This window comes from Habropoda laboriosa, unplaced genomic scaffold, assembly GCF_001263275.1.
Source record: "Habropoda laboriosa isolate 0110345459 unplaced genomic scaffold, ASM126327v1 scaffold176, whole genome shotgun sequence".
Classification (NCBI taxonomy): domain Eukaryota; kingdom Metazoa; phylum Arthropoda; class Insecta; order Hymenoptera; family Apidae; genus Habropoda; species Habropoda laboriosa.
This window is the reverse complement of record NW_017100321.1, coordinates 72,115-98,095: the sequence shown is the minus strand read 5'-3', so window position 1 is coordinate 98,095 and position 25,981 is coordinate 72,115. Positions and strand designations below refer to the sequence as shown.

The 25,981-nt window shown below is 38.4% G+C and overlaps 3 protein-coding genes across 3 annotated transcripts; 1 reads left to right on the top strand and 2 right to left on the bottom strand.

The window, feature by feature from the left end:
• The first annotated feature begins 5,046 nt into the window (after window positions 1-5,046).
• On the top strand, window positions 5,047-15,555 carry LOC108574343 (titin). Its single transcript, XM_017936918.1, is given in 4 exon segments — window positions 5,047-5,633; window positions 8,489-8,723; window positions 8,725-8,772; window positions 10,631-15,555. Coding segments are annotated over 4 exon segments (4,743 nt in total). The 5' UTR covers window positions 5,047-5,457; the 3' UTR covers window positions 14,915-15,555.
• Window positions 15,556-15,646: 91 nt separating this feature from the next.
• Window positions 15,647-16,935, bottom strand: LOC108574342 (negative elongation factor E). Its single transcript, XM_017936917.1, has 3 exons — window positions 16,767-16,935; window positions 16,032-16,525; window positions 15,647-15,958 (listed from the first exon to the last, which is right to left on the bottom strand). The coding sequence occupies exons 1-3, from the start codon at window positions 16,854-16,856 to the stop codon at window positions 15,715-15,717; spliced, it is 828 nt and encodes a 275-aa protein (XP_017792406.1). The 5' UTR covers window positions 16,857-16,935; the 3' UTR covers window positions 15,647-15,714.
• Window positions 16,936-20,177: 3,242 nt separating this feature from the next.
• LOC108574197 (ubiquitin carboxyl-terminal hydrolase 47) lies at window positions 20,178-25,286 on the bottom strand (the record flags this gene model as incomplete). Its single annotated transcript, XM_017936732.1, has 16 exons — window positions 20,178-20,455; window positions 20,547-20,695; window positions 20,769-21,128; window positions 21,227-21,480; window positions 21,559-21,993; window positions 22,085-22,453; window positions 22,543-22,915; window positions 22,999-23,163; window positions 23,268-23,488; window positions 23,554-23,768; window positions 23,846-24,039; window positions 24,104-24,225; window positions 24,292-24,466; window positions 24,549-24,727; window positions 24,815-25,046; window positions 25,149-25,286. Coding segments are annotated over 16 exons (3,735 nt in total), but the record flags the coding sequence as incomplete, so codon positions are not given.
• Window positions 25,287-25,981: the final 695 nt, after the last annotated feature.

The following is a 25,981-nucleotide window of genomic DNA, read 5'->3' as shown; positions in this document are numbered from 1 at the left end:
ATCGTTTCGATTCGTGAGAAAAAGAAAAAAAAAATCGCGTCAACACGGTCGACGCATTTTTGGTCGACGACGTTCGTTCGATGGATTATTATCGACAATTCTCGATCCCCGTGTCGTGTCTCGATCGTGGAACGCGAGAGCTGTTTGTTTAGCGTCTGGACACGCGACGCCGGGTAACGACGCGTTTTTCCTCGCTTCGTCAAAACGAAAGCGCGCGAAGTAAAAAGAAAAAAAAAAAAAAAAAAATACGAACGTACGAGGAAGCGAGGAGGAGGAGTCGGGAGGAGGAGAAAGAAACGAGAGAGGAGTGTGTGTGTGTGATCGTATCTTGTTGGGAAACGAACGAAACTGTATAAACGGGAGGGAAGAGGAGAAAAAAAAAAAGAAAGAAAAGATGGATTCGAGTTTTAGCGTTGAACTCGCGGCGAATTTCTTTCGTTCGTTCTCTCATCGGAGAGGCACAACTCGTCTCTCTCGTCTCTGAAAATTATGTTAACCGCGACACACCGCTGCCAGTTTTTTGCTACGGACTACTGTCACTGCGTCGATGGTTAAGAAGGAGAAGAGGAAAGAGGAGGAAGAAGGAGAAAAAGGAGAAAAGAGGTTAAGAGAAAAAGAGAAAAAGAAACCAAAAAAAAAACGAACAAAAAAGAGAGACAATGAAGGTGAATGATTTGAGAACAAAGAAATTATTTAACAAAGTGTGAAAGGAATAAAAACGACAATTTTGTGATTCCCCGAAAGGAAAGAAACCGAGATAAAAGTAAAATAAAATAAAGTAAAGAAAAAATGCATGTATAGACGAAAGGAGAGAGTGAATTTGTACGCACTGGTGCTTTGTACGATTTTAAGAAGCTTTTAGCGCGTCGTCGAATTAACAATAACGATAAATGATTATGATGATGGCGATGATGATGACGATTCGGTTTTCGATTTAACCAGGTTTCGTTTCTCTTTTGCGCTCGAGTCACGGTTATCGATGAAAATCTATCGATACACAGGCCACGCACCCGTCTCTATCAGCCGCCACAACCAACCCACCCACCCTCTCCCTCCCACTTCTCGAGCTTTCACCAAATAGCTCGAATCGAATTAAACGCGAGATAATAATAATCGCGACGAAATTTCGTCTGTTCCTTCTACGCGAAGCATAACGAAGATTAAGAAAAAAGAAAGAAAAAAAAGAGAAACCATATTGGATCGTTGCGATTTCGATTAGTTGAACGCGTAACGAAATGTCGATCGATAGATCGATCGAACGCGAGCAATCATGGCGGCCAGACGGTGATTCCCCGCGTGCGCGCGCAAGAAAAGCCCGCAATAAACTCGCAGTCAGCCACGGCGTGCACACACGCCGGTTTCACGCGTATTTCGTTGTACGCGTTCTCAAAACTTCGCCGTTCTATTTTCGTTAATGTGAAACGCAGATTTTCCGGCTCCCAATCTCTCTCTCTCTCTCTCTTTCTCTGATTTTGGTCGCGTAATCGGTCGAGCGTCACCCAATGTGCTTCGCGTCTCTTGTTTTTTCTACCCTCTCTAATTAATCTTCGTTCGACGGTACAATCTTTCTCTACCGGATTATTTTCTCAATCGGTCTTTCCCCCGTTTCTTTCGTTAACACTTCTCTCTCTCGGGCCTTCCCCCATCTCTCCACCACGTTTCTTCCCCCAAGTCTTCCTTCCGATTCTCGTTTCGTGCCGGCGGCGTCACACAGAGGGGCCAACCGCGAGGCTCGTTTATTTATAAGCAAAAAGTGGAGCGGCCAGAGAGAAGGAGAGAGAGCGAGAGGGGGGAGAGAGAGGGAGGGAGAGAATGGCTCTCATTGAGTCCGTGATGACGATTCGCCGAATTGAACGAAACTGCTCTACGCGCCTCGCAACCACGTTCGACCAGAGAAATCTCTCTCTAGAGAGCCTGTATCGGTGAAGTCCAGAAGGAAGGGGAGGAGGTATCGAAGGGTCGGAAGAAGCAGAGAAAGAGAAGAAAATGGAAACGAGAGAGGAAGAGTTCAACTTGTGTTCGTGTATATATACAATACTTATGTAAAACCCTAGTCTCTTTATAAGGAAAAGAAAACAAAACAAAACGGGAGAGCGGAAGAAAAGAAATAGGAAGAAGACGAGGGAAGAAGGAAAGGAGAGGGAAATGAGGGATGAGAAATGGAAAAATATATATATGGAGAGAGGCAAAACGACTCGAGAGCAGTAGAGTAATAGCAGTATTCTCGGACGGAACCTTCGTTGAGCATTGTTGCGTTTAAGAGTACACATGCGCGCCACGGTGTATTATAACACATATACACGTACACGTTTACATTTAGACACACTTGCATATACATACACCTCTCTCTCTCTCTGTCTCTCTCTGTGTACATTCTCTATGTTTTATAAAAAAAAACGAAAAAAAAAAAGAATTGAAAGAAGCGAAGGAACGTATAATACGCTGTGCGTGTCCTAACATCGCGAATATGCGACGATTAACAGAGAAGATTCTATATTTACTGTTTATAATGTCCAGCGAAATTAAACGAGCAATTACCGATTAACCGTGTCTGATGTCACAGACCATCATAGATTCACTATTTACTTATTCTTTTCTTCTCACCACGATAGCCTCTGTTTCTTCTGGTTTCCGGGTGTTCGAAAAGGATCTGCTCCCTGCAGCTGACGATCTTCGATAGTTTCTATTGTACAGACGACGATGACGATTTCATTTGGGCTCGGTATAGCTACGATTCGAAAGATAAGTGTACATAAGGGACGTTTGAAGAAAGATGCACGACTCTGTTAACGAAGAGGACGAGGTATGTTCGGTAAAAGTATAGCGCGGTTGTAAAAATAGCGATCGAGTCAAGTCAGGGGCACACCTTGTGGTTTGTATCGTGGGTATTTTTACGCGCAATTGATGAATGGACCTCGAACAGGCATACAGCGAGAGAAACTTCTTTTTTTTTTCCAAGTTAGACAAATTATCAATTAACTGAAATTACAATATTCCGGATTGAAACTCTTGAAACTTTCGATTAACCTGTATATAAAAATTTGTCGATAGCTAAATTCGACGAGTACTTTCTTTACATACTGACTGTCAGAATGAACGTTGAAAAAAATTGACGAAAATCAAGAAGAAATTTAGGTTTCGTTTCGTTCATTTTACCTTAACAGATCTTCGAAAGATCTACAAATGTGCAATCACTGTACCCGAATTCTATCGATATTCGAGAAAATCAGCTGCAAAGGGAGACTTAATATTACCGAAGCTCACACACCCGGAAGCCGGTACTATTGGTAGAAATGGCGAAAGCGAAGCTAAAATGGAACCCCGTTGAACCGAGAACCACGACTTTATTTTGCCCATCGGCGGAAAGACGCGAGCGGGAAACGTCGTGGTCGCATGGTCGAGTGCCAAGTCGTGATATAATTGACGGAATCTGCTCGCTCCATCACCGTGCTCTCCTCTTCTCACGCGCGACATCGCCGCGTGGAACGATACGGTAGAGTCTGTTTTCTTCGTCGAATTATCATCCCTCTCGCTTTCCGTCGTGAATTCGTGATATTCCGCCGTGCGAAAAAAAAGCAAAAAAAAACAACTCGTTATTTTAGGAATCGTGAATTTGCAAAAGAGTGTGTGTCCATAAAAAGAAAAGAAAAAAATGAATTCGTTCTTCCGGTTGTCGTGTTCGTGAACGTATACTCTACGCTTCCGGTCGCCATCGACGTCCGGCGAACACCGGATTATGGTTCGAGAAGAGTTTTGGTCGCGTTCGTCGCGCGATAGATCGTCTCAGTGTTCCGTTCGATGAAAAACGCGTTCTCTTCGTTATTCGCTGCGTTTCGTTCGGTTCGTTAGGGTCTGTCGGGTGGTTCTGTTGGAATCTCAAGTTCGTCACTGCTGATTCCGCTTCTAAGTTGTATCGCTCGATCGGCGATCAACATATGGTACAACCAAAGACGTGTTTAATGGATGAAGAGTGTGTTGTTTCGATGATGATACTGAGAATGTAACAAGCAAGTGGGTATATTTGATTAAGTATCTTGGTTAAGGCTCGATTGTAAAATGTTGTCATGGATAAAGTGTGTTTTAATAATTCTTTAAAAAAAAAAAAGAGAAAAAAAAGAAAAAGAAAATGTTAAAATATTGTATGTATTTGTAGTGATAGTAGGAGAACCAACGGAACCTCCCTAACAGACCTGGCATGTTCAGAAATTCGTAGAATAACAAGCAAGTACAACGTTCGTAGTAAAGATGAAAGAAGAAATAGAAAAATGAAAAAAGCAAATTAATATTCCCTGTCTAAACGGTCGAAGCTTTGTCTCGCGATAAAATTCCACTTCCCCGCTGTTGGTTCATCGAGAAGTGATTAAAAGAGAACAACAGATCACATCCTTTATATCGTCGTTCCCGTTTGTATGAGCTAAAAAAAAAAAAAAAAATATTCAGAAGAACCCTATTGTAAAAAAAAAAAATATAAACGACAACCTAAAATTGAACCAATCCAAAAGGAAGCAAATGTCGAACACCTCTAACCCTTTGCACTCCGCATAATTTTCTCTTTTTTTTTAATACGCTCATCGACTCGACAGGATCATTTGACTCGAAGCAATTCTTCTTCTCACGTTCCGACGACATAAATAGGTATAAAAAGAAAAGAGAATGCAACAATGTAACTCAATAAAGAAATTTTCACAGTTATTTTCACTCATTCACGCCTACAATTTTTATATAAACAATTAAAAAAAGGAAAAACAACACTATTGTTATAAAAACATCTCCCTATGTAACGTAACCAAAAAATTGCCTAACGTCCAAGTGCAAAGGGTTATATGTACTCTATCACGTGTCTTATACTCTCTCCTCGAATAATACGCCCGACAATCACGAAAATCAAATCAAATTCCCGCGCTACGTAGCGACCCTTAGCTGCGCCGCCGCCGCCAGGTGGTACGATGATACATGCGTGCAGGTGAATTCTGGCCGAATTAATAGAGGCGGTCGACACGAAACTCTTCTATAAATAAATCCTGATGTCCGGTGTTGCGTGGACGGACCAGAGGGTACAGGGAGTCGCCTAGAAGCCGCTGCAGCAGCGGGCTGCTCTAGGAAACATCAAACTCTCCTCTCTCTCTCTTTCTCTCTTTCCCCCTATCACGGTTTCTCCCTCTTTTTCCACCCTTTTCTCCGGGGTCGTGGCAACACCGTGCCACGCGACGCCAGCACCACCGCCGCGGATCGTCAAACTGAAAGGGAAAAATAGAAAAAGGGAGAAAAAGAAACACACACGCGCGCAGAAAGCAAGTAAACGTCGAGAAAAAGGGCATTCGGGAACGTGAATAGGCGAGACATCGCGCGACTCTGTACATCGGTATTATACCTCGAGAGTTTATACGCATCGCCGTCAGGTAGGCCAGAGAGGAAGAGAAGACTGGAGGTGGACAAGTGGAATCCAAGGGGGTGGGGATGGAGCCGGAGCAACGTGGACGCGCCTCACGAGCGTCGTCGACGTCGAGCCTCGGCCGCGAGGTACGTTGTGGCTGTCAGTACTACCAGAGCGACTCGCTTCTGCCGGAACGACGTGCTCTCCTCGGTAGACCGCCGTCCAGGACGATGCAGCAGCCACCTGCGGTCCGCTGCAGGTCAGTAACAACATACCGATACACCCAGTAACCAGTACACACGAGACTACCATAAACGCGAGACATATGTGTCTCTGTGTGAGAGATGATCAGACACAGACCTTTTTCGCACTTTTGTCTTGTCTCTACTGATCCTCCATTACTCTCTACGGTATCCTTATGTCTTGAACTATGTACAACATAGAAATGGACATATAGTGTAGACTGTGCATACGCTTCAAGAATATACATATGAGATTGACTTCTCTCAATAGTTTCCATGAATGTCCTTTATGTATGTATGTACATATATGTATATACATGTGTGTCCGAGAAGCTTGCTTCGATTGGAGAAGTAACATATCGGAAATGCCAGTGATTCGGTATCCAGGCCATTCCGCACACGCATGTGTCCGCGGTGTATAGGTTACGCGTCTCCGCTATGCTCGCGAACCGCCGCAGCTATTTAAGGTTCGCCCGGCTGGCTATACATAGAATCCTCGATCAGCTCGGTTCCGCGTCCAGACTTCTCATCTTCTGTGTCTCATTATACGTGCACGTGTGTGTGTGTATGTATGTATTTGTGTGCAAGTATCGTGGGTGGTAGTACGAGGAGTATTAGACGAATGTGAATGTCCGTGCATGTAAGGAGGTTATGTAATTCTGAGTGTATGTACGCTTCATGGTAGAGATTACTACTTTTACGCATCTGATTGTATTAGTGTGTGCATATATGTATATACGTGTGTATGCGATGTTTTATGTGGAGTATTTTAGAGGCTAGTATTAAAGTGGCGTTGCGTATGAATGTGGAAGCATGCGTATAGGAAGATTACATGATTATAAGTGAAACAAATCCTTATATGACCGACCGGTATCACTTTATTACCAGCCGATGATTATGAAAATTGTTTAAGTCGTAATATATTTTTCCTCTCGAGATATTTACACTTTTTTTCACAACCCTTTTTCATATTTTCACCGTCAACTCCGTTTTTAACCGTTCAATTTTTATAAATCGATACAACACAAATTTTTTTTACTTACACCACTATCGAGATCACAGGGTGTATACGTGTATGAGTAATTTGTATATATAGAGTGGTATTGTTAGAACGGTACAAGTATTGAATAATTATAGATACGCATGCACGTGTAGAGGTTATATTATCGTGAATGTGTACATATTTCATGACTCCTATGTGTCTCGCTTTATTTTTTTACACCTATACAACTATAATTACGTATATAGACGACGTTAGAAGTAATATCAAGGGTATTACATAAACGTGAATTGTACGATTGCGACTTTACACGTATTTCACGTCTTGTACGAGTGTGTTGGTGTGCGTAGAGTAGTTCAGAAGCATCGTGCGGTATAATTCGAGAAAAGAGAGGGTTAGGTTGATGATTGTCGCGCGAACGAGCGCGGGATTCTAACCTCTAAAGTGAAAAGTGGGGAGGGATGAATAGACGTGACGCGATTAAGTGGGCATCGGGTTATTGTATCGCGATAATGGGAACACTGCTATCGATGATCGACTCGCGGAAAGTCGCGATAACGCTCGACCAGCCGGGACCGAGATAACGGGCGGTTCTGCCTCAAGGATTCTTCAAGACGCCACCTTGGCTAATCTAATAACTGGCCGAGTTTTCAACGTATTTACTTTCTATAGGAACGAAAAATTGCGCGAATTTCAAACTTCATTTTTGAACAACTCAGCAGTGAGGAAAGAATCTAAGAAAGTTAGGTTAAGGAAGTGCATGAATATTATTCGATTTGTATAAATGATTAACGAGTTAGGATATTTGAAAATTGAATGTTGGAAATTCGGTGTTTTTTTTTCTTTCTTTTAACTATTAGAAGATTCTTATCTGACTTCGGTAAAGTAGATAAAGAATAAGTTGGAATATTGAAAATGTTTTAATTAGCATATTATGCTAAAATTTTTTTTTTATTCGATTTAACAAAATACAGATAGGTGACTAATTTTCGTAATTGTAACACAGTATACTCCTGCCGTCCACGAAGGAAACCGTACCTGAATGAAAAAACAAAGAGGATGAAACAGCGAATGTCTTCCTTCGACACTGCCCTCCCGATCAAAACCGTCTGTCAATTAACCCTGTGATCGAAGCGCAAACGCACTAACTCGCCGCTGGAAGCCTGCCGCCTGTCCGACCAGTGATTTACTTTTTCCACTGAAACGTTCTCCCTTCTCGTGAAACGAGCGCACCATTTCAACAGCGTGGTTTCCAATTTGTCGAATAATACTACATATAACAAAGACTGATAATGGAATTAACAGTATTCGTACTAATGGTACAAACTTGCTAATGCTCAAGATAAGTTAAACAGCATTAATAACGTAAACGCTATTTTTACTCAATGTATTTAGATAAGTAAGTGTATTCAGTATTAATACTCAACTAATTAACGCTCAATTCTGCCAATTTCAAGCTGCCAATTAGTTGTAATAATTATTATAAGAATTATAACGAAACTCAAGCCGTCGACACCAGTTGCCATAATCTTCAAAGAGACACTAGAAATTCAAGCTGTCCATTAACCATAAATCATTAAGGGAAAACTGCACAAATCTCGTTATACAATTTAACCAAGATCAAATAATCAACTAACGGTTAATTCTTTCAATAATTCTCTTAATAATTAACCAAACTCAAGCTGCCAATTAACCAATAAACAATCCCTGGTAAAATTCACCAAAAGAAAAAAGCGTACACCAATCTGTCGATTAATCCATCGCAGAGAGCGAATCATTAACCGAAGAGCAATTAACGAAAAACAAAACAAAAAAGAAACAAACAAAAATGCCAGTGAAATCGAGAAGAAAACGAGTGTCTTTTCGTAACAGCGAGCACGATTACGAACCGATCGCGGCGCCGTCGCCGTCGCCCAAGCTGGCGACGGCTCCGGTCGTCCGGATCACCGACACGGATGTGGTGCCCGTCGCTGACAGCGACGAAAGCATCGACGACCGGACACGGCTGCCGCTGGAGTTGACACGGGCTGGCGATGTGGTCCTTCCTTTGGATGGCAAGATCGAAGATACCGCGATGGAGGCTCGCGAACTCGTTGAAACTGGCGGCAACTCCGGGCGCTGAGTCCAGGACCGATGGCGAGGTCAACACTAGTCAGGTGAGCGATCTTGTTTAGAATATACACAGTGTATAGAGGACAGTGTCGTAAAATTCTTACGATTGAATTGATATTATTAATTGGTACTATTCAACTATCGTTGTTACGTCACTGTAATTGATTATTTTCATTAAACTGGTATTGTTGATACGTCACTTGTAACGATGATTATAGGGTATTGAGTTATTTGGTAGATAATATGCAATTGTTTATTGTTATAAAATTATGAATATCGATCGATGATTATCGAGTGATAAGATCGAAGTGGTACTATCGTTATTATTACCTCGTTGATATTATTGCTGAATTATTATTAAGTACGACTACTTGAGTTAATATCATTGACCTATAATCACCAATTACTAGTATTAAATCAGTAGCATTAATTAGTTTTATTCAATTGATATTCAGAATTATCATTGATTATTATTATTATTGACTTTCTATTACCGATCATTTATTACTAAAATTGTACCAATATTCTTGGAGTAACATATCCGACGATGTCGCTGATGACGCACTGACACCAGTGGGTCACCAGAACTGGAAGACTCGAATAGTTTCCCGGTATATACTTCGCACACAGTAGCAAGCATGAATCAGTAGAACGTAAAAATGAGTCTTAGCTCATACGATTGTACGACAGTCGTGTTATTTTCATATGATGAATTCATCTCTAAAATTACACTTTTCCCCTAGAAAAAGAAAAATCCCCAGAAATAAATTCACCCGTCAGCCATTCAAACGACTACCATCAACAAACAACACCATTAATGGTAACTTCTTTCGAGGGACAATTAGACACTTAGTTGGTCGTGAAGCATATTTTTTTTTCTCTCTTCTTTTGTTCAAGGAAGTAACTCAACGTTCCCCGTCCTGTGCAACCACCAGGCGGGAGAATTTTACAAAACGAACACGCATGGCGGAATGTCGCGCGAGAATTTGTCCGTTTGTTGCCCACCGGCGTCTATATTTAACGAAACACGCGTATAAAAAGCATTAGAGCCAACGTGTCACTGTCCGACGGCGGGCCATTGTGCAACCGCGTCACGAACGTTCCAGAAAACTCGGGCTTTCCCATCGATTGCACAATTCTACCACTTCCCTCGTCCTCCTGTCGAAAAATATCCGATCCGAACGATCGAAAACGCGAATTTATCATCGACGATTCCGACGCGTGTATCTGGTTTGGTTATGTAACATGTTGAAATCACTCATTGGTGGAAAAATAATAATTGATGGATAGCGATGGTACGCGCGGCTATTTCGGGACACGAGACGCACGAGTGTTTCTGGCTCATTAATGTTGCCACACACTGTACCAGAAATTTAGCACGAGTGCTGGGTTACCGGAGCTCGTTAATTGGTTGTGGTCGTGTTTGATCACTTTCGATTGTACACACTGGACACTTGTATCAAAACGACAAATTTATGTTTCATTCGTACATTTTTCGAGATAATTGATTTTAAAAATATTTTAGATTAGAAACATTCGTAGTTTAGAATATTTGAAAAGGTGTCGATTTCGAACACCGAATGAGACATTAGAATTTCATTAAATTCAAATATTCTCCCTTCAAACATCTCTTCTCCTATTCTCATTCACGATACTATTTCTGTCTGCATTCTCAATCCCTTTTTCTCCTCTAGAAATATCACCAACATCTCACGACACATCCTCGACGTTTAAAAAGAGAATCCGATTGCGTCAGAGTCCAAATCAACATCAACAGACGGCTCACAATAACCTCAAACATCCCAGACACGCGACCGGCGACCATCTTCTTAACCTCACGCGATCTAATATCCATCTCAGGTGATCCACTGACGAATCAAGCATACCAATGTTTTATTTCAGGTAGATTCGTTGGCATTGGAGGAGCTTCCTCTTCGTCGCGGTGCCCGTGGCCTGCCCCAACGATTGAAGACGCAAGCTGGCAAACTACGAACTCGCCTGAGAAACATCCAACGACCGAGCTTCGCTTTCGCTGAACGACAGAAAACGGAGAAGCCAAGATCGACCAACAGCGCTAGATCCGACAGGTCCAGGACTGAGAAACGACCCAGTCGAATGGACAGGATACGCTCTTCGTTCTCGGAGAGACCACGATTCAATCTACCGAGTCGCCCGAAGTTTTCGTTGCCCGATCGATCCAAGTTTCATCTGCCAGAACGAGCGAAATTTCACTTGCCCGATAAAGCGAAGTTCAACATCAAGAAACCGAACATTCGTCTTCCTAATGCTTTAACACGCGCGAAAAAATCGCCACCCATGCATGGACAACGCTCCACAGATTCCACGATCGGTTCTCGCAAAAATATCTTCGACTTTTCCACTTATCCACGAATATTCGACAAAAAATCGAAGACCAAGGGGGAGTACGCTACCTCCACGCCGAAAGATTCGAGGGCCCAGTCCGCAGAGAGCGCTACGTTCCCTCGAACTCGCAAAAAAGCCGATAGATGGCCGCACAGGTTCGATACACCGATCGCTTACATCGACGAGGATCGTTCGAACGAGGAAACCGCGATAGAAAGAGCGCGACCATGGCGCCATCCCTCCATGGAGGAGCCTAGATTGTCAATAGGTGAAATTAATGTAACCACGATTCCTTGGGAGGAGAAACATAGACCGCAGGAGTTACAGTATATGGATTATGAGCAGGAGTCTCCTGAAACTTCCGATCACCAGCCACGTCCTAGATCAGAGGCGTCTAGAACGGAGGAGGAATCTTATGACAGAGATGGAATGGAGTCAGACCCGAGACTGTACCGCGATCAGGTTGAAAAAGACGTGGAAGAAGAGAGTCCAGAGAACTGGAGGACCAAAGAAGAGATTCCTAGAAAAGAATTCAGACAAATTCAAAAGTCTAGATCTTTGGAGGAACTTCTCAGAGCCAGAGAGGAAGAAAGATACGAAGCTTCTTTTGCAATGGTTGATCCAAGAAGGTACGGAGTACACAAGACACCCTCCGAGGAGGAAGAATACGAAGAGGAAATGGAGGACGAAGAAGAACCGGAGCCTTCGTCCGCTCAGTCTGACAGGGAGCAGCAGCATTCGAGCGCCAGCTCCTGTGACAGACGTCGTCGAGGAGTGATAGAGGAGATAGACTCCGATGAATTCTTTCTACGAGCAAGTGGACTCAGTCAGGGTGATATGAACCTAGGTAAATATTTGTCCAGTGAGATAAGAGACGCCTTCAGACCAGAAAGAGCCAATATCCTGGCTGACGAGGACATAATGCCAGTTCCACCGCAACGACCAACAAGAAAAAGGTCCATAAGGAAACAAAAGCAAAGTTCGATAGAATCTTATGACACAATGCCACCGATTAGACCGAAAAGGGACTCGAACAGGATTCGACGAAGCGAATCCGCCGACGATCAGTTCCGTGAACGAACCAGAAGCGACTCTAGACACAGGGTGGTCTATCAGACAGAGGGAAAACCCGCGGAAATTCCAGTGGAACCACTGGACGATATCGTAGTGGTGAAGCCCATGCGCAGAAAGTCCAAATCCTCGCAAAGGAGTGGGTCTCAACTACCGGAAATGGAACAAGCGCCACCTGTGGCGCCTACACGGCGAAAGCGCCTGCGCAAAACGCCAGCGGAGCGGAGAAACGGTGAACTAGGGCCCGTTTGTAACGGACATTCTGAATGGACAGCCGATTCTGCGCCAGAAAAACCTCTTCCCTCACCTCCACCGATGATCGACGAAGATTTGCAAAGGGAGCAAGAATTATATACTACCGAGGATATCATTACAGGAAGCGAGGAGGATATTCAAATGTTAGCTACCAGACTCCAGCATGAGGAATACATGGAGCCAGTCCCAGTGCCGCCAAAACGGAGATCCAGGTCCAGAGGCACTTCCGTTGCTCAGGACGAAGACAGAACCTCCCATGGAGCTGAATCTTTGCCCGAAGCTGGTTACGTGGAAGAGGATATTCCTCCAGATGACGTGAACCTTGAGAGAGATTTATCTGGTTACGCTATAATCGAGAAACGGGAGAAACCACCCAGACCACCACCTCCAAGGAGAAAAAAGGACAAGTTCGCCACTGCTCCGAGACAAGTTGCACCCAAACGTCCGCAAAGAGGGTACAGCACCCTGAGACCAGGAAAGTCCAAAGAAATTGGTATTTTAGACGATGATTATGATGTTACTTTACAAGCAGCTGAATCTACTCCTTACATAGAAATCGACTCTGACGACGGGGAGCATAAAGACCTTCGTAGCAGCGAGGTTTTGAGCAAAATACAGGGACGTCCGCTGCCAGCCCCTCCCAGGCCACCTAGAGTGAGAAAAGAAAGATCTCTGGAACGGCCTGTCCGCGAGACACAAGAAGACATCACGATGGAAATGACCACTGCCACGCAAACTGATCCTCTACCTGACGATATGGTTATAGAGGAAGAAGTAACACAGGCTAAGCTAGTGGTGGCGCCATCTATGTCAGGCTCTCAGATCATGGTCTCCACGGAAAGAATACCTAGCCCACCGAGCATAAGCACGCCACCTGTCCCTCCTCTTCCGACATCTCAACGTCTGCGCAAAGAGGATCAAATGGGTCTACCATACGATACCGTGTCGTTGAAGTCTCCATCGCCAACAAGGGAAGTTGAGACCTATGAAGATAGACACTTGTCCGCTCCACACTTAGAGGAGCCGATCAGAGACGAGGACTCGCATTTAAGGTCTATTCGTTCCGCCTTATTCTCCGATGAACCTGTTAGAATTAGTAATTTGGAAGTAGGAGACTTGAGAGTGGATCGTTTGAGCGTATCGCAAATCGAGGCTGCAAAAATAGTCGCTTCCGAGGTGGATGCTTTAGTTATCACTGCATCCGAGTTGAAGAACATAGGTGGCGGTATGGAGGAGAGCCTGTCGCCCTCTATCATCAGAGAATTAATGGCAATAAGAAGCCACCTGGAGATCGTAGCGGCTTCCAGAGCAGTGGAGAGCCAACAGGTGGTGACAGAGAGGAAGACAGACATTCCCGTTGCAGAGAGGCAGAAAGAAGAAGAGAAGACACATGCGGTCCAGGCAGCTGAGAAAGACGAGAAAACGACGAAGGAGGAGCAAAAGGTTGTTAAAAGAGAAGTAACCGAAACCGGGTTCAAAGATATACGCAGTACACACACATTAATGGTCACGCGACCACCGGACAGAGAGTCGACACACACACTAGAAGTAGCGCATGTAGAATCGAGTGACAAAGATATTCCTAGCACACGATCGTTAACTGTCGTTCAAGGTACTCAAGATAAGTCCTTACGAATTCTAGATACAGAAACCCCCCTTTCTTTGAGCCCGGCCACCGCTCTGGAGCTCATCATGGATGAAGCCCGCGTGCCCCCTCCCCGTTCCGTAACGACCAGTGTGGAAGAGAGAACCGAGTCGAGGCTGTCCCCTGACCGTGTCTCTGAAGCGAGCAGCGAACCATCGGAACCTCCAGCTATCTTCGATTCCAAATTGCTGTACGAGTTCTCGAAAACGTTAGAGCATACAGATGATAAAGAGGGCTCGCCAGAGATCAGTGAACGAACGACTTATCAAAAGTCGAGGTCCAGATCACCATCTCCTATTGGCATCTCTAGAACGCGACAGACTGCCTCTCCTGTTCGTTCTCTGCCGCCAGCCATCTCTGTAACACCTGATACACCTGACAGTGTTGCCACTCATGGCATCACCAGTGAGGTACAGCCACAACGCGCCGTGATCTCGTATTCGTACACGAATCAATCGGATAGGGACAGTCAAAGGGAATCATCTCAATCACCGATACCCTCCTCCTTTTCCCTTGGGGGCACCCATCTCATAGCGTTTCCAGCATCACAGGTACCGCCGCAGTTCCTCTCGTTGGCAAGTCAGCAGGTCGACGATGAACCGAGTATCGCGGAGAGTACGAGACAATTGGTTAGGGTCCTTAGGTTAGTCGGCCTGAAGGCGATCAGACACTTCGTCAGTTATATGACGACAATGATTGGTGTAGAAGACAGTAGGGCGAAGATCCGTGAAGTGGAGCTTACATTGTGCGCGCTATTACTACTGGTCACAGGCTTGTTGATCTTCTTTTTCAGCAATCCGCGAACGGTGACGCATCATCATCATTGGGACTACTTTAATCCGCCGAAGTAATATGCCGTAGACGAATCGTAAGAAAGTCGTCTGTGAGCAGAGCTTTAACGCTGTTACATTTGTAACGTTAAGTCATTTTATATACGTATAAATGGGATTGAATTTCTCCATGATGAGGGAATAACAGGAGGATAGACCAAATATCTTGGAATAGGCGCAAAGGGTAACATAAGAGGATGTATGCATGCATGTCAAAGAAACGAAGATTTGGTAGTTAGGTCTGCCCCCTGGTATCAACGAACAATAGTTAATTTGTTAAATGTTTGTTACATTTCGACGAAGTGTATATACACGAGATATTACAGCTGCTCGTATTGATAAATTGAGCAATGACAGGTTTCGCTTGATGAAAATCGAACGAGTGATTGACAGTTGCAGAAGAAATAATATATGTATACCCACAGTTTGCTACAAGAATACTTGTACTTAATCGCTAAAATGTGCATACGTATAAAAACAATATACAAGTGTTACAACCACTATTTTTTTATCGACACGAATTCTTCGTAGAAAAGGTCAAATGCCGCGTAAAAGGCGATTGATAAAGAATACGAAGAAATATGCAATAAAATAACGTGTTTTGTATCTCGTTTGACCGTTTGACTAGATACGGATTTATAATACCAGCATGGCATCATAAACGTTAAGGATCGCGATTTGATGAAAATATTTTTTGATACCTTGCAAACATTAAAGGCTATGTACAACTTTATTTTAAAATAAGTTTCCGAATATTGTAACCCTATAACAATAACATACTCTAAAAGAACAAGAAAAAATTAAAAAAAAAAATATTGCGTTCACATAAAAAGATCTTCCTCGTACACTCTCAGATCTCTCCTATCTTTGTGTGCACTTTTCTGAGAATAGTTCGCTGCGATTGGTGACCACATAGAACTAGACGTGACGTCGTTCACAGGTTCTATTATAGGTTGTCTTCGTGCTAACGATACTTTCAACTGAATGGAAGATACCATACTGCCATCCATTTCACTTATCGCCCTTTCAGCGGCTTCCGCTTTGTCAAATGTCACGAATCCACGACTAAAAAATAAAATTACATATTACTACAATTTTATGCTTTTGTATCCAACAAAATTATATTAATTTTATTTACTTCTTTTCTGCTTCCATTGAAATGTTTATAATATTTCCAAATGTCTGAAAATGCTTTTTCAAAAAGTCTTCTGATATTTTATAGCCACACACAAATATCGTGTTTCCAGAACGTGGTTTTATTTCTTGTTTAGATGGAGACTGTGCATCTCCACTAGTACGATCTTCTGGATCTTGAGCACTCACAAAACTGTCATACAAATCTTTAACCCTTGGCCTCACAGTTTCTATTTCTTCTTCCTCCATCTGTGTGGCTGAGAAAGGTTGATAAGAACTTATTGTTTTTTCTGTGCTGTTTAATTTTCTTACTAATCCACGTGGTCTTTTAAATGATTGCTCTGGTCTTTTGGGAGTTTTGGGAGCAGTAATTACTCCAGATTTTATCAGTTTTTTAGCAACTTCTCTAGCATCTCTTGCTTCTGTTGGTCGTTTTGGCGTTTGTGGAACGCGTTCAACTTCTTGTTTTGGCGCTTTTAAATCTTGCAATGCCTTTTTCTATAATAAAAAAAAATACAAAAGAGAGTTAAAAATATAACTTTAAAGATTAGTAAGATAACCTATAATCAGAGAAATGACATTTAATCTTTAAAGAATCCAATCTATCAGAGAATTTGAACAAAAATTCAGTTAATCTCATTGAGTTTTAATCTTGTCGAGCAAATAACAATTAGTTCATACCGATCAAAATAAAAATATTTATTGTAATACAGAAACATAAACATAACCTATTACACACCTTTCTTTTAAGTTTGTTATACTTTGCTTGCAGCATCAATTCTTCTTCCGTTAAATTTGATGGAAAATGTAAGTACACCATATTTTGCATGTAATACAAGCAAATATAAATTTCTTCCTATTCGCACAAAGATTTTAACGAAACATCAAAAATTGATGTTTACGTTTCACTTCACTGTCTTAAAGTATTTCAAAATTTTTGCCGCGTACGTTGGCAAGCATGAAAATAAAAATGGGCGGGAGGTAATACATCCTATAAAAGAAACAATAAATTAATCATTTATGCATTATAGAAAAGTGCTAGAATACTTAAATGGTTTTTATTCAACGTTTTGTCCAAATATTGTTACTTAACAATGTCAAATAGAACTAAATAAAGCAACAGATTTGAAAATTCATTATGGCAAAAAATAAGCGAAAGAGAGGAACTAATTTCAACGTAATATTTATTCAGTCCATTTCAAACGATTCACGCAAAAAGGCATATTAAAAATTAATGAATGTAACAATCGCGCCAAGTCAAAAGGAAACAGCGGTAAATTCAAATAACGAGTTCAGTCACTTCGGTATTCAATTAGTAATAGTTATAAACATAATTTCCTTCACAATCGTAGTTTATTATACAAAGAATAATATTTAATCGTCGGTGGTGAAAAAATGTCGATAGAGAGCATAATTCTAACGAGTGAAGTTTGCGCGCTACAATTACGGTGTTCAATTATTCGCAAAAAGGAGAAAGTATGATTTGTAACATTGCTTATATTTTTACGCCAACATAAATATATGTAAATACTTTAATGTTTCAAACAATTGTCAAAAGACAGCGGAATACTCACCTCCAATTCGAATATCTAAAAACCTATAAGATAGTAGGTACACGCAAATATCGAGGATGTTAGTGAATGTATAAAATACCCTACAGATCCTACAAAAACGAAGAAACACCTTGTTCAAGATGTAAGTTTTGAAAATAATTAATAACGCTCAATCATCAACCAAAGAATTTCGAATTCATAAAATAATCGATAGTATTCGCAGTCTTACAAAGCCATTCGTTAAATTAGTACAAATAAGTAAAAAAATAATCAATTTGATATTACAGAATACTTGAGTTTTAATTTTTCACGGCAATTTATAAATTTCACGTTTATTCGCACATACCCACTATTATACACAAAGGACACTGTCCCAATATTTGGTAATTACAAAAACAATCGTCAAACAAATATTCAAAGCCTAGCTCGTTAAATTACAAAATATGTATATGTGAAAAAATGTAAAAGGGAACTAGACGGAATTAAGCCTTTCATCGTGTTTGGACAAAAAAATAATAAACTATTTAAAAATGAAACTATCAAGGCAATTTTTGTGTTTACAGTTAGTTACTTTTCGTGGTCTTATATAAAATTTATATGTATGATAGATTGCGAAAGAAATAATTGTATTTCTCTTTTTTTTAACATTTCATTACATAAGAGAGCAAAAATATCATTACTATGAATTAATATTTATCCCGAAATATTATTCATAATAATAGTTACATTCAATCTAATAAATCGATACGTTCAAACAAAATTTTCAAATCAAACTTTTGAATCACGTTTTCTTTTTTTTTACTTTATAAATATCAAGATTGTCATGTTTATTAAAAATTACCAATATATCACAAAAGATTCGAGCTAGGCTTTTATGTAACAAGTATATCATAAATATAAATTACAACTATGTTGAAAATTGTGAGAACATTGTAAATTGTTGTACAACAACTGATATAAATACTCCCAGAAATAATGCATATCTTATGAATTCCTTTTTAATTCAATAAATTTTAAATATCTCTATTCATTAGTGGTTATTATTCGATGCATTCGCCACTAATGGTGAAATAATTGCAAAAGAATAATAAACAAGTCACGAAGTGTCTATCAAAATGTTCTAATAGTGATAAGGATTAGCAACAACTTTGTATTTAACCCTTTCAGCACCAAAAGTTCTAAGAGTGTGGAATTAGTGAAAAAAAAAAAAAAATGCCAAGTTAAACTGCTGATAAATGCAAGAGGATGATGTGCTACATGCATGCAATACATTATGGTACATTTTAATACAAAACATACTTTTCTATATTATATTTACTGATGTATGGTGATATTAATACGAAGAAAGATTTGATTCACAAATTTTATTATTTACAAGCATTGGTCTACAAAATGTAAATTTAGTGGACTTCCTTTGAGAATCTCTTTTTTTCTTCATTATATTGCAAACTCGATTTGTAGGAAACAGCAGTAATGCCAAAAAGTGGCAAAAATGTACTTTTTTTGGTTTTTCGAGTGGTACAGATCTTTTATGTACCGATAAAATGTAATGAATGATAAACATACGTAATGAAATAAATTAAAACCGACTGTATAGAATACATGCCTGGCCAGAATGAATCTTCATATTCATATCGATGAATGTTTCCTTAATTTGGTAGTAGTGGCGCCAAGTCTAAATGTGAACAATAAATATTGCTCAAAAGTATAAATTATATATATATAATGAGTTTTAGGAATTCTTGCCATCAATGTTGAAAAACAGTTCTTAATCATACTTTTAATTATCGATAAACTGTACACGACACACATTTGATGCAACCAATGTGAAACACGTTTTTGAAGAAATAAAGAATCGTAACTAAATTTAAACAAATTCAAGCGCTACTACTGCCAGATTAAATTATTTAACTCAGGACTTAGGATACTACTATATCATAAGAATGCAATTTAACCTATACTGGCATTAAAAGGGTTAATTATTGTTGTGTCAGATAGATGTTTTTTTTCTTTTTTTTTTCTTTCTTTTTTTTCTTTTTTTTTCTTTTTTTTCAACAAATGAATATACTCTGTGCTGCATTCCGAAATTAAAAATATTTAACATTTTAAACAAGACAATTATCTAAAGCGTTTTGATGATACAGATATGTGAAGGTATAAAAATTCCTACAATTAAGAAATGTATCAAGGAATTTGTGAAAATAATGTAGCTGCAGGAACTCCAATTATATATATGTCTGTATGTATAAATACGTATATGCCAGTTACACACACGCGCGTATCGAAAGAAGTCCATAGTTTAAATTCGGATTATCACCAAGTAATTCAATTACCCTCCCCTTTTTCTTTCGTGTAATTTACTGTCATTTTACTATAACTCAGTAATCCATAAGTTATTAGGAGTTTTATGATTCTTATAGTTTCGAAACATTTTAAAATGAAACATGATAACCGAGATCTAAAATCTCTTGGTAACGTGCAGTGTTTTACAAACTCGATGAATTTTACAAATCCGGTTGGTTCCAAGAGACAAAAGGCTTTAGACACACGGAAGCTTTGAAATATCGAAGACTTACTGAAGCACAGAATATTTTGTAATTGTTGAGTACTACATTCCACAAATACCTGACACGATGTAATCACTTTGTACGCAAACGTTTCATGTTCCCACACATGCCTATTTAACAAATGTTTTTCAGAGGGTGTATGTTCGATGGACGATCATTCATCATCCAAATATATTCTAAGCGCTTTCTCTTTACGCCCACTATAACGTGACGTAGAGCAAAGTGGTAATACACGTGGTACTTCTTGAATTGCAAGTTCATTGTACTCTTCCCGCATAAAATCTTCTGAAGTTTCCCCCCTGTTATCTCTATGAAGTATAAAATTTACAAATCAATTATTCCTGCATCTTATTTTAATCTTTTTATACATGTGCTATATAGTAAGTGTTTAATACGTACTGGTATAAAAACATAGTACCATCTTCAAGATTAAGGTCAGCATCAACCCTTAACACATTAAACTCTAAATCACTGTGTATATGATGTTTGAAACCCTTTCCTCTTGCTATATTTATATATTTTTCAGGTATATCAGATAGTAAAGACAACTAAAAGAAAATTCCATTATAATTATCATATAATTTTTAGCCTTTTGCAAGAAATAGAACATAATTCACCTACTTTTTTCAACATTTCTGCTACAGTCTTTTCATCCAAAACAATTTCCTGAGGAGGTCCAAGTTGATTTTTTGTAGAGTACCATCGCCGGACGAATACAATAGCTTGATTGCTATTGGTAAATGGGTCTTTATCAGGTAACTCTTGTATCATCATTTCTGATAAATAAAAATTTAATTCCTCGAATTTCTGATGGTCTAAAAATACTTTTGAATCTAACATGAAGCTTTTTTTCCTCAATCGACATCTCTCATATGGAATTTCAATATTATATCTTTTCTTCATTTCTGCGAGAATCTCTTTTTTCGCTTGTCTGACAGTCATGTCGTCCGAAACGATCCAATCGAATAAGTATTTATAAGGCTGAGGAAAGTACAAAGAAGAAGTATTATTGCGTATAAAAGAAAATGAAAAGACAGATATTAAAAATTTATAGAAGAATCTTAATAATTTGTATATACCTCGCTTGGACCAAGGAAAAACTGATACAATTTTACTTTAAATTCACCATTACGTAAAGCCCGTCCTATCTCTATCCAAAGCGTTTCACCATCCCGGTAAGAAACAAGGTCAATTAACGAACTACAGTCTGATTCGCCACATTCCTCAAACAGGCGGCAAATTTTGAAAAAATTTGTGGGTACACCGACATGTGGTTCTAATCGTTCCTTTAAGCTGTTATAGCTTATTCTTTTGTCGCTTAGTACTATCAAAACTACGCGGTAAAAAGAATCATTGTCATTTGTTTTTACTGTATTAAATATTTCGTAAAACAAATTTATAAGATACATACTTTTCTCGTTATAACTTGTGACTGAAGTGACCTTAAAATAGTAGTCCGTAGAATCAGTGGAAGTAATCCAGTTATCACGTCGAAATAGATTTAACTTTTTACCGGTACGATTACTCGTACTTGGTGGAAAATAAGGTAATTGAAAATCATCATCTCCTGGTGCATCTCCCACTAAAGTTTTATCACTATCACTGAGACTACTATCTTCGCTATTGCTCTGTTCAGGAGTATGCCATTCCTCGCCTTCTCCTAATTGCGGACTTGCATTCCTTGCAGGAGCATCTTCAACAGATTTTCCGCTCTTTGGAACCTCATTACATTTTAAACCAGCATCACGATGCGATTCGTTAACGTTTGTTTTGGATGAACCGTCAGTTCTACGTTTTCTTCTTAAAACAGATTCTCTTAAACCTTTATACAATTCTTCTATGTATGCTGCACATTTCATTCAAAAATAAAATTATACACCATAACTTTGGATGGTAATAAATCAGTTTTATTAAAAATTAATATCATTATTGCTTACCTTTATTTGGATTAAGAGGTAACCTTATACATAATGTAATAATGTTTTCTAACTGTTCTGCAATTCCATTTATTGCTGCTTCAAGGAAAGATTCACACTCTGTATCACGTTTATTACATATGAACACACTTACTGCATTACAAAACTCTGCAGTCTGCAGGTCAACGTCATCATTTCGTACGATTATAATCGTACTTGTTCCATGCTTTCGTAAGACTATTTTCATCTCGTCTGGATTCATATCAACAAGTTTTCCTACCATTTGTTTATATTCTCTCACTGTTTGTGTATGTAAAGCTTGTACAGTTTTTGGCCCTTCTACAAGTTTTTTCTTAGCTACGTCAACGACACATACTTTGGTTACAATATCTACAAATTCAAAAAAAAAGAATATTTCTTTTATTCGTGACATATACATACCCATATATATACATATATATATACAAACAGATACGTACGAATTTCTAGATATGGCACGAATTTTTGTTCTTTATCGTATATTTCTAACAATAAACTGTTTCGAATCAATCGATTACCAATAATACTTCCTAGTGTCTCATGCTCTCTCCCTTCGTAGGTATCCTCGATTACGTCATTGTAGTGATCATAAGACACTAAACGACACTGTTTTAAACTCACTATTCCGTCCCAGCAAAAATATGTATAAACGTCCTTTGTGATTTCAGCCAAAGTTGCAAAAGGCGAAAAGTTGAGTTTAACACACAGTTTTTTATCATCGTTAGGACGCTGGCAATATATTGCTAGTTTAAGTACTAACGAACAACGCTTTCTGGCATTATCCTCATTTTCTTTCATTTTTTTTAATAATTCCTGAAGTTGGATAATATAACATGTTTGTAATAAAAAAAAAAAGTAAAATAAACTTAATAATGTTTTTGAAGATTACGTTTTACCTGTATATGTACTGGAAACTCGAATACACGCATAGGTAAAGCATTACGAGCGGGATCAATTTGTCTATACATGAGCATGTATGCATTGGTACTACTGCAAGCACTATTGTAGTATGGCCTAGTAGAACCACCGCCATACGTTTTCTGAATATCATCATGAGTTATCTATAATTAAAATAATTACTAATTTAGTAATGTTATTATAGCAATTTAAAAAGTACCTATTCTTTAATAGTAATATACAATATAAAATAAATACTTTTAGATACCTGAGTTACACTTTGATCGTTGAAACACAGCCATTCTTGTGTTCTAAAATCTTTTATATAAGCATAGTAATGCCCACCACTAGAACTACCACTATGAATCATAATTGAAAATAATTCATAATTATAAGGTCCCTTTGCTGCATTACTATTACGATTTTTTTCGTTTTCATGATTATGCACAGTGCAATTCGATGTTGAAGGTCCATTACTCATGTCTATGCCTAAAAATAAACTATTTAAACAACTGTTAGCCCTAAAACACATACAATTTGAAAGATCAATATACCTTCATCAGCATCTTGGTCATGATTTGTTGAATGATTACTATTAGGAATACTATTTTCACAGGAAGGAGAGTCATCATCTAATGTACCCCTATCTGTTATCGAATTTTCGTCGGATTTTACTGAACCAATATTTTCATCACTGTTCGGACATTCTTGACTTGGCATAGTAGAAGTAATAAAGGGATTTAAATTTAATATATCTGGAAAAGTAACCCTAAAATTACAAGTTTAGTATGAAAACATAAAATGAATAAAAAATATTAACAATAATATCAATTCATATAGACTCACTTATTATTAAGTTTAATTCTGTGGTAGGTTTTGAAATCAAAATCAAATCGTTTAAGGTGAAGTGTCAAAAGATATGGGAATTTTGTGAATTTTAACCCTTTATGAGCATCACATTTTTTGTTACATTTTTCACAATGATACTGATTACTTCCTTCTAAAGTTTCATACTGAACAAACGCTCTTAAGGCCTCTTCCTATTACAGATCAGTTTTTTTGAAGAATTTGAGTTGTAAATTAAAATGTATTATATAAACTTACCACGCTATTATATGCTACATTGCTAGCAAATGGTCTTACTGGTAATGGGATATCCAGAAAAGTATCTTCTCTGGTTTTTTCAGTACCACATTCAAGACATTTAACATAATCAATCATTTTTCCTAACAACATAAAAAGTAGATTACAAACACCTTTCCAATGTGCTTAAGTGATTTAGATATACATACCTTCATATAATCTATTTATTAAATCAGCTTGTTCTGTATTTTTAAATTTCAATTCTAAAGCATCAAACATGACTCTACAAAGTTCTTGAATATCATGTTGTTGCCAAGCTTCGGTGGAATCCCAACCAAAGCTTTTTGTTAATGCTGTAGTTTCCACTGCTGATTTTGTTGATGTCTATAAATATGAGAAAGTTATTCATATATTTTATTACAATTATATCACAAACTATATGAATATCTACAAACATAATTAGTACCTGTAAATTTAAAAATAATTTCTGCATTTGATATGGAATACTATTAGCTTCATCTTTTTCTGATCCATCTACATATTCCCAATTGTATAATGCATTTCGAAATTCAGGAGTCATATACAATGCCTGTAGTAAACTATTTAAGTAACATGTCATTGCTTGATTTACTAAACCGACATAACCTTAAAAAATATTACAAAATATTAATAATAATACCTGCACATCTTACTATGCAATATCTACTTATATTACAAATACTTATCACATACTTTCAGAATTAGGAAGACTTTCAAATTCAAAATTTTCTTCACTCCATGCTGGTGAATGATCAGGAGATGGTGGAGGATTATATGTAGACTGACCACATTCAATTTCCTTTTGTGTTATGAAATCTTTTGGAGCCACAACATAAAGTATGGGCTGATTTGAAGAGCAATGGTTAGAAGAAAAATCCACACCATATCCTTCCATTGTACAATCTTCCGTTTTAGGTATCTCAATCTAGTAACAATAAAATAACTTGAACTTTTACATGAACAAAATAATAAAGCACTGGTGAACAATTATATTAATAATAGAAAAGAAAAGGATATAATTACTAACCACTAATCCTGATGTTAGTAAATACAACCGAAAGGTGTCTGGTTGCATTGCACGGTGAACTTCAATGTAAATATGAACATTTTTACCAGTATCAGATCTATACAATAGAAAAGTCTCAGAGGGAGTTTTTTCACCAAATAGAATTTAATTTTACATTAAAATTATATAATTTAATATCATTTTAGCTTGCACAATATGAATTACTGCTTGTTTTCCAGAACAGAAACACATTACTTTTTAAAAACATATATTGAATCAAGCACTTTAATATTAACATAAAAATATTAAATACTCCTAGTAATGCAATTATATTCTGCTCATATTGTTTTAATATCATATCAATAATATTAATCAAATGACTATATTAGTAAATATTACCATAAAGGTATAGAAAACGAAAGGTAATCACTTTTAGTTAACAAATATAATATTTAGAGATAGTATTACAAACTGATCAGTAATTTTCAGACAAGTAAAATTGGCATTATGCCATACTAAAGGTAGAAAATGAGCAAGATCTACGCAACACAGTAAGATAGTACTCTGCACAGTATGACACAGTAAGGAAAGCCTATAGAGCCTCCAGTTATATTTAGAATGTCTAAACGAAGACTTGGAAAATGGCTCTCTTCTCCGAGATCAGAATTCCCCCTCTTTCTCTCTTTCTTTCTCACTCTATTAGCACTTCCCTATTCTACATTTTTTTGTATAACTGCCAAATAAATGAAAATGACTAATAGTAGACTTAAAAAGTTTAATAAAAACCCATATTTATCACCAATTTAATAATAAATAATTAAAGAAGTAAACTTGTTTAATTATTTTAAATAATT

Bases quoted from the DNA above. Each gene is read 5' to 3' on its own strand.
- LOC108574342 (XM_017936917.1), bottom strand. From the start codon at position 16,856: ATGCAAAATATGGTGTACTTACATTTTCCATCAAATTTAACGGAAGAA. The intron at 16,526-16,766 runs GTGTGTAATAGG...TTTTTATTATAG, and splicing joins ATAACAAACTTAAAAGAAAG to AAAAAGGCATTGCAAGATTT. The intron at 15,959-16,031 runs GTAAATAAAATT...TTTATTTTTTAG, and splicing joins TCAATGGAAGCAGAAAAGAA to TCGTGGATTCGTGACATTTG.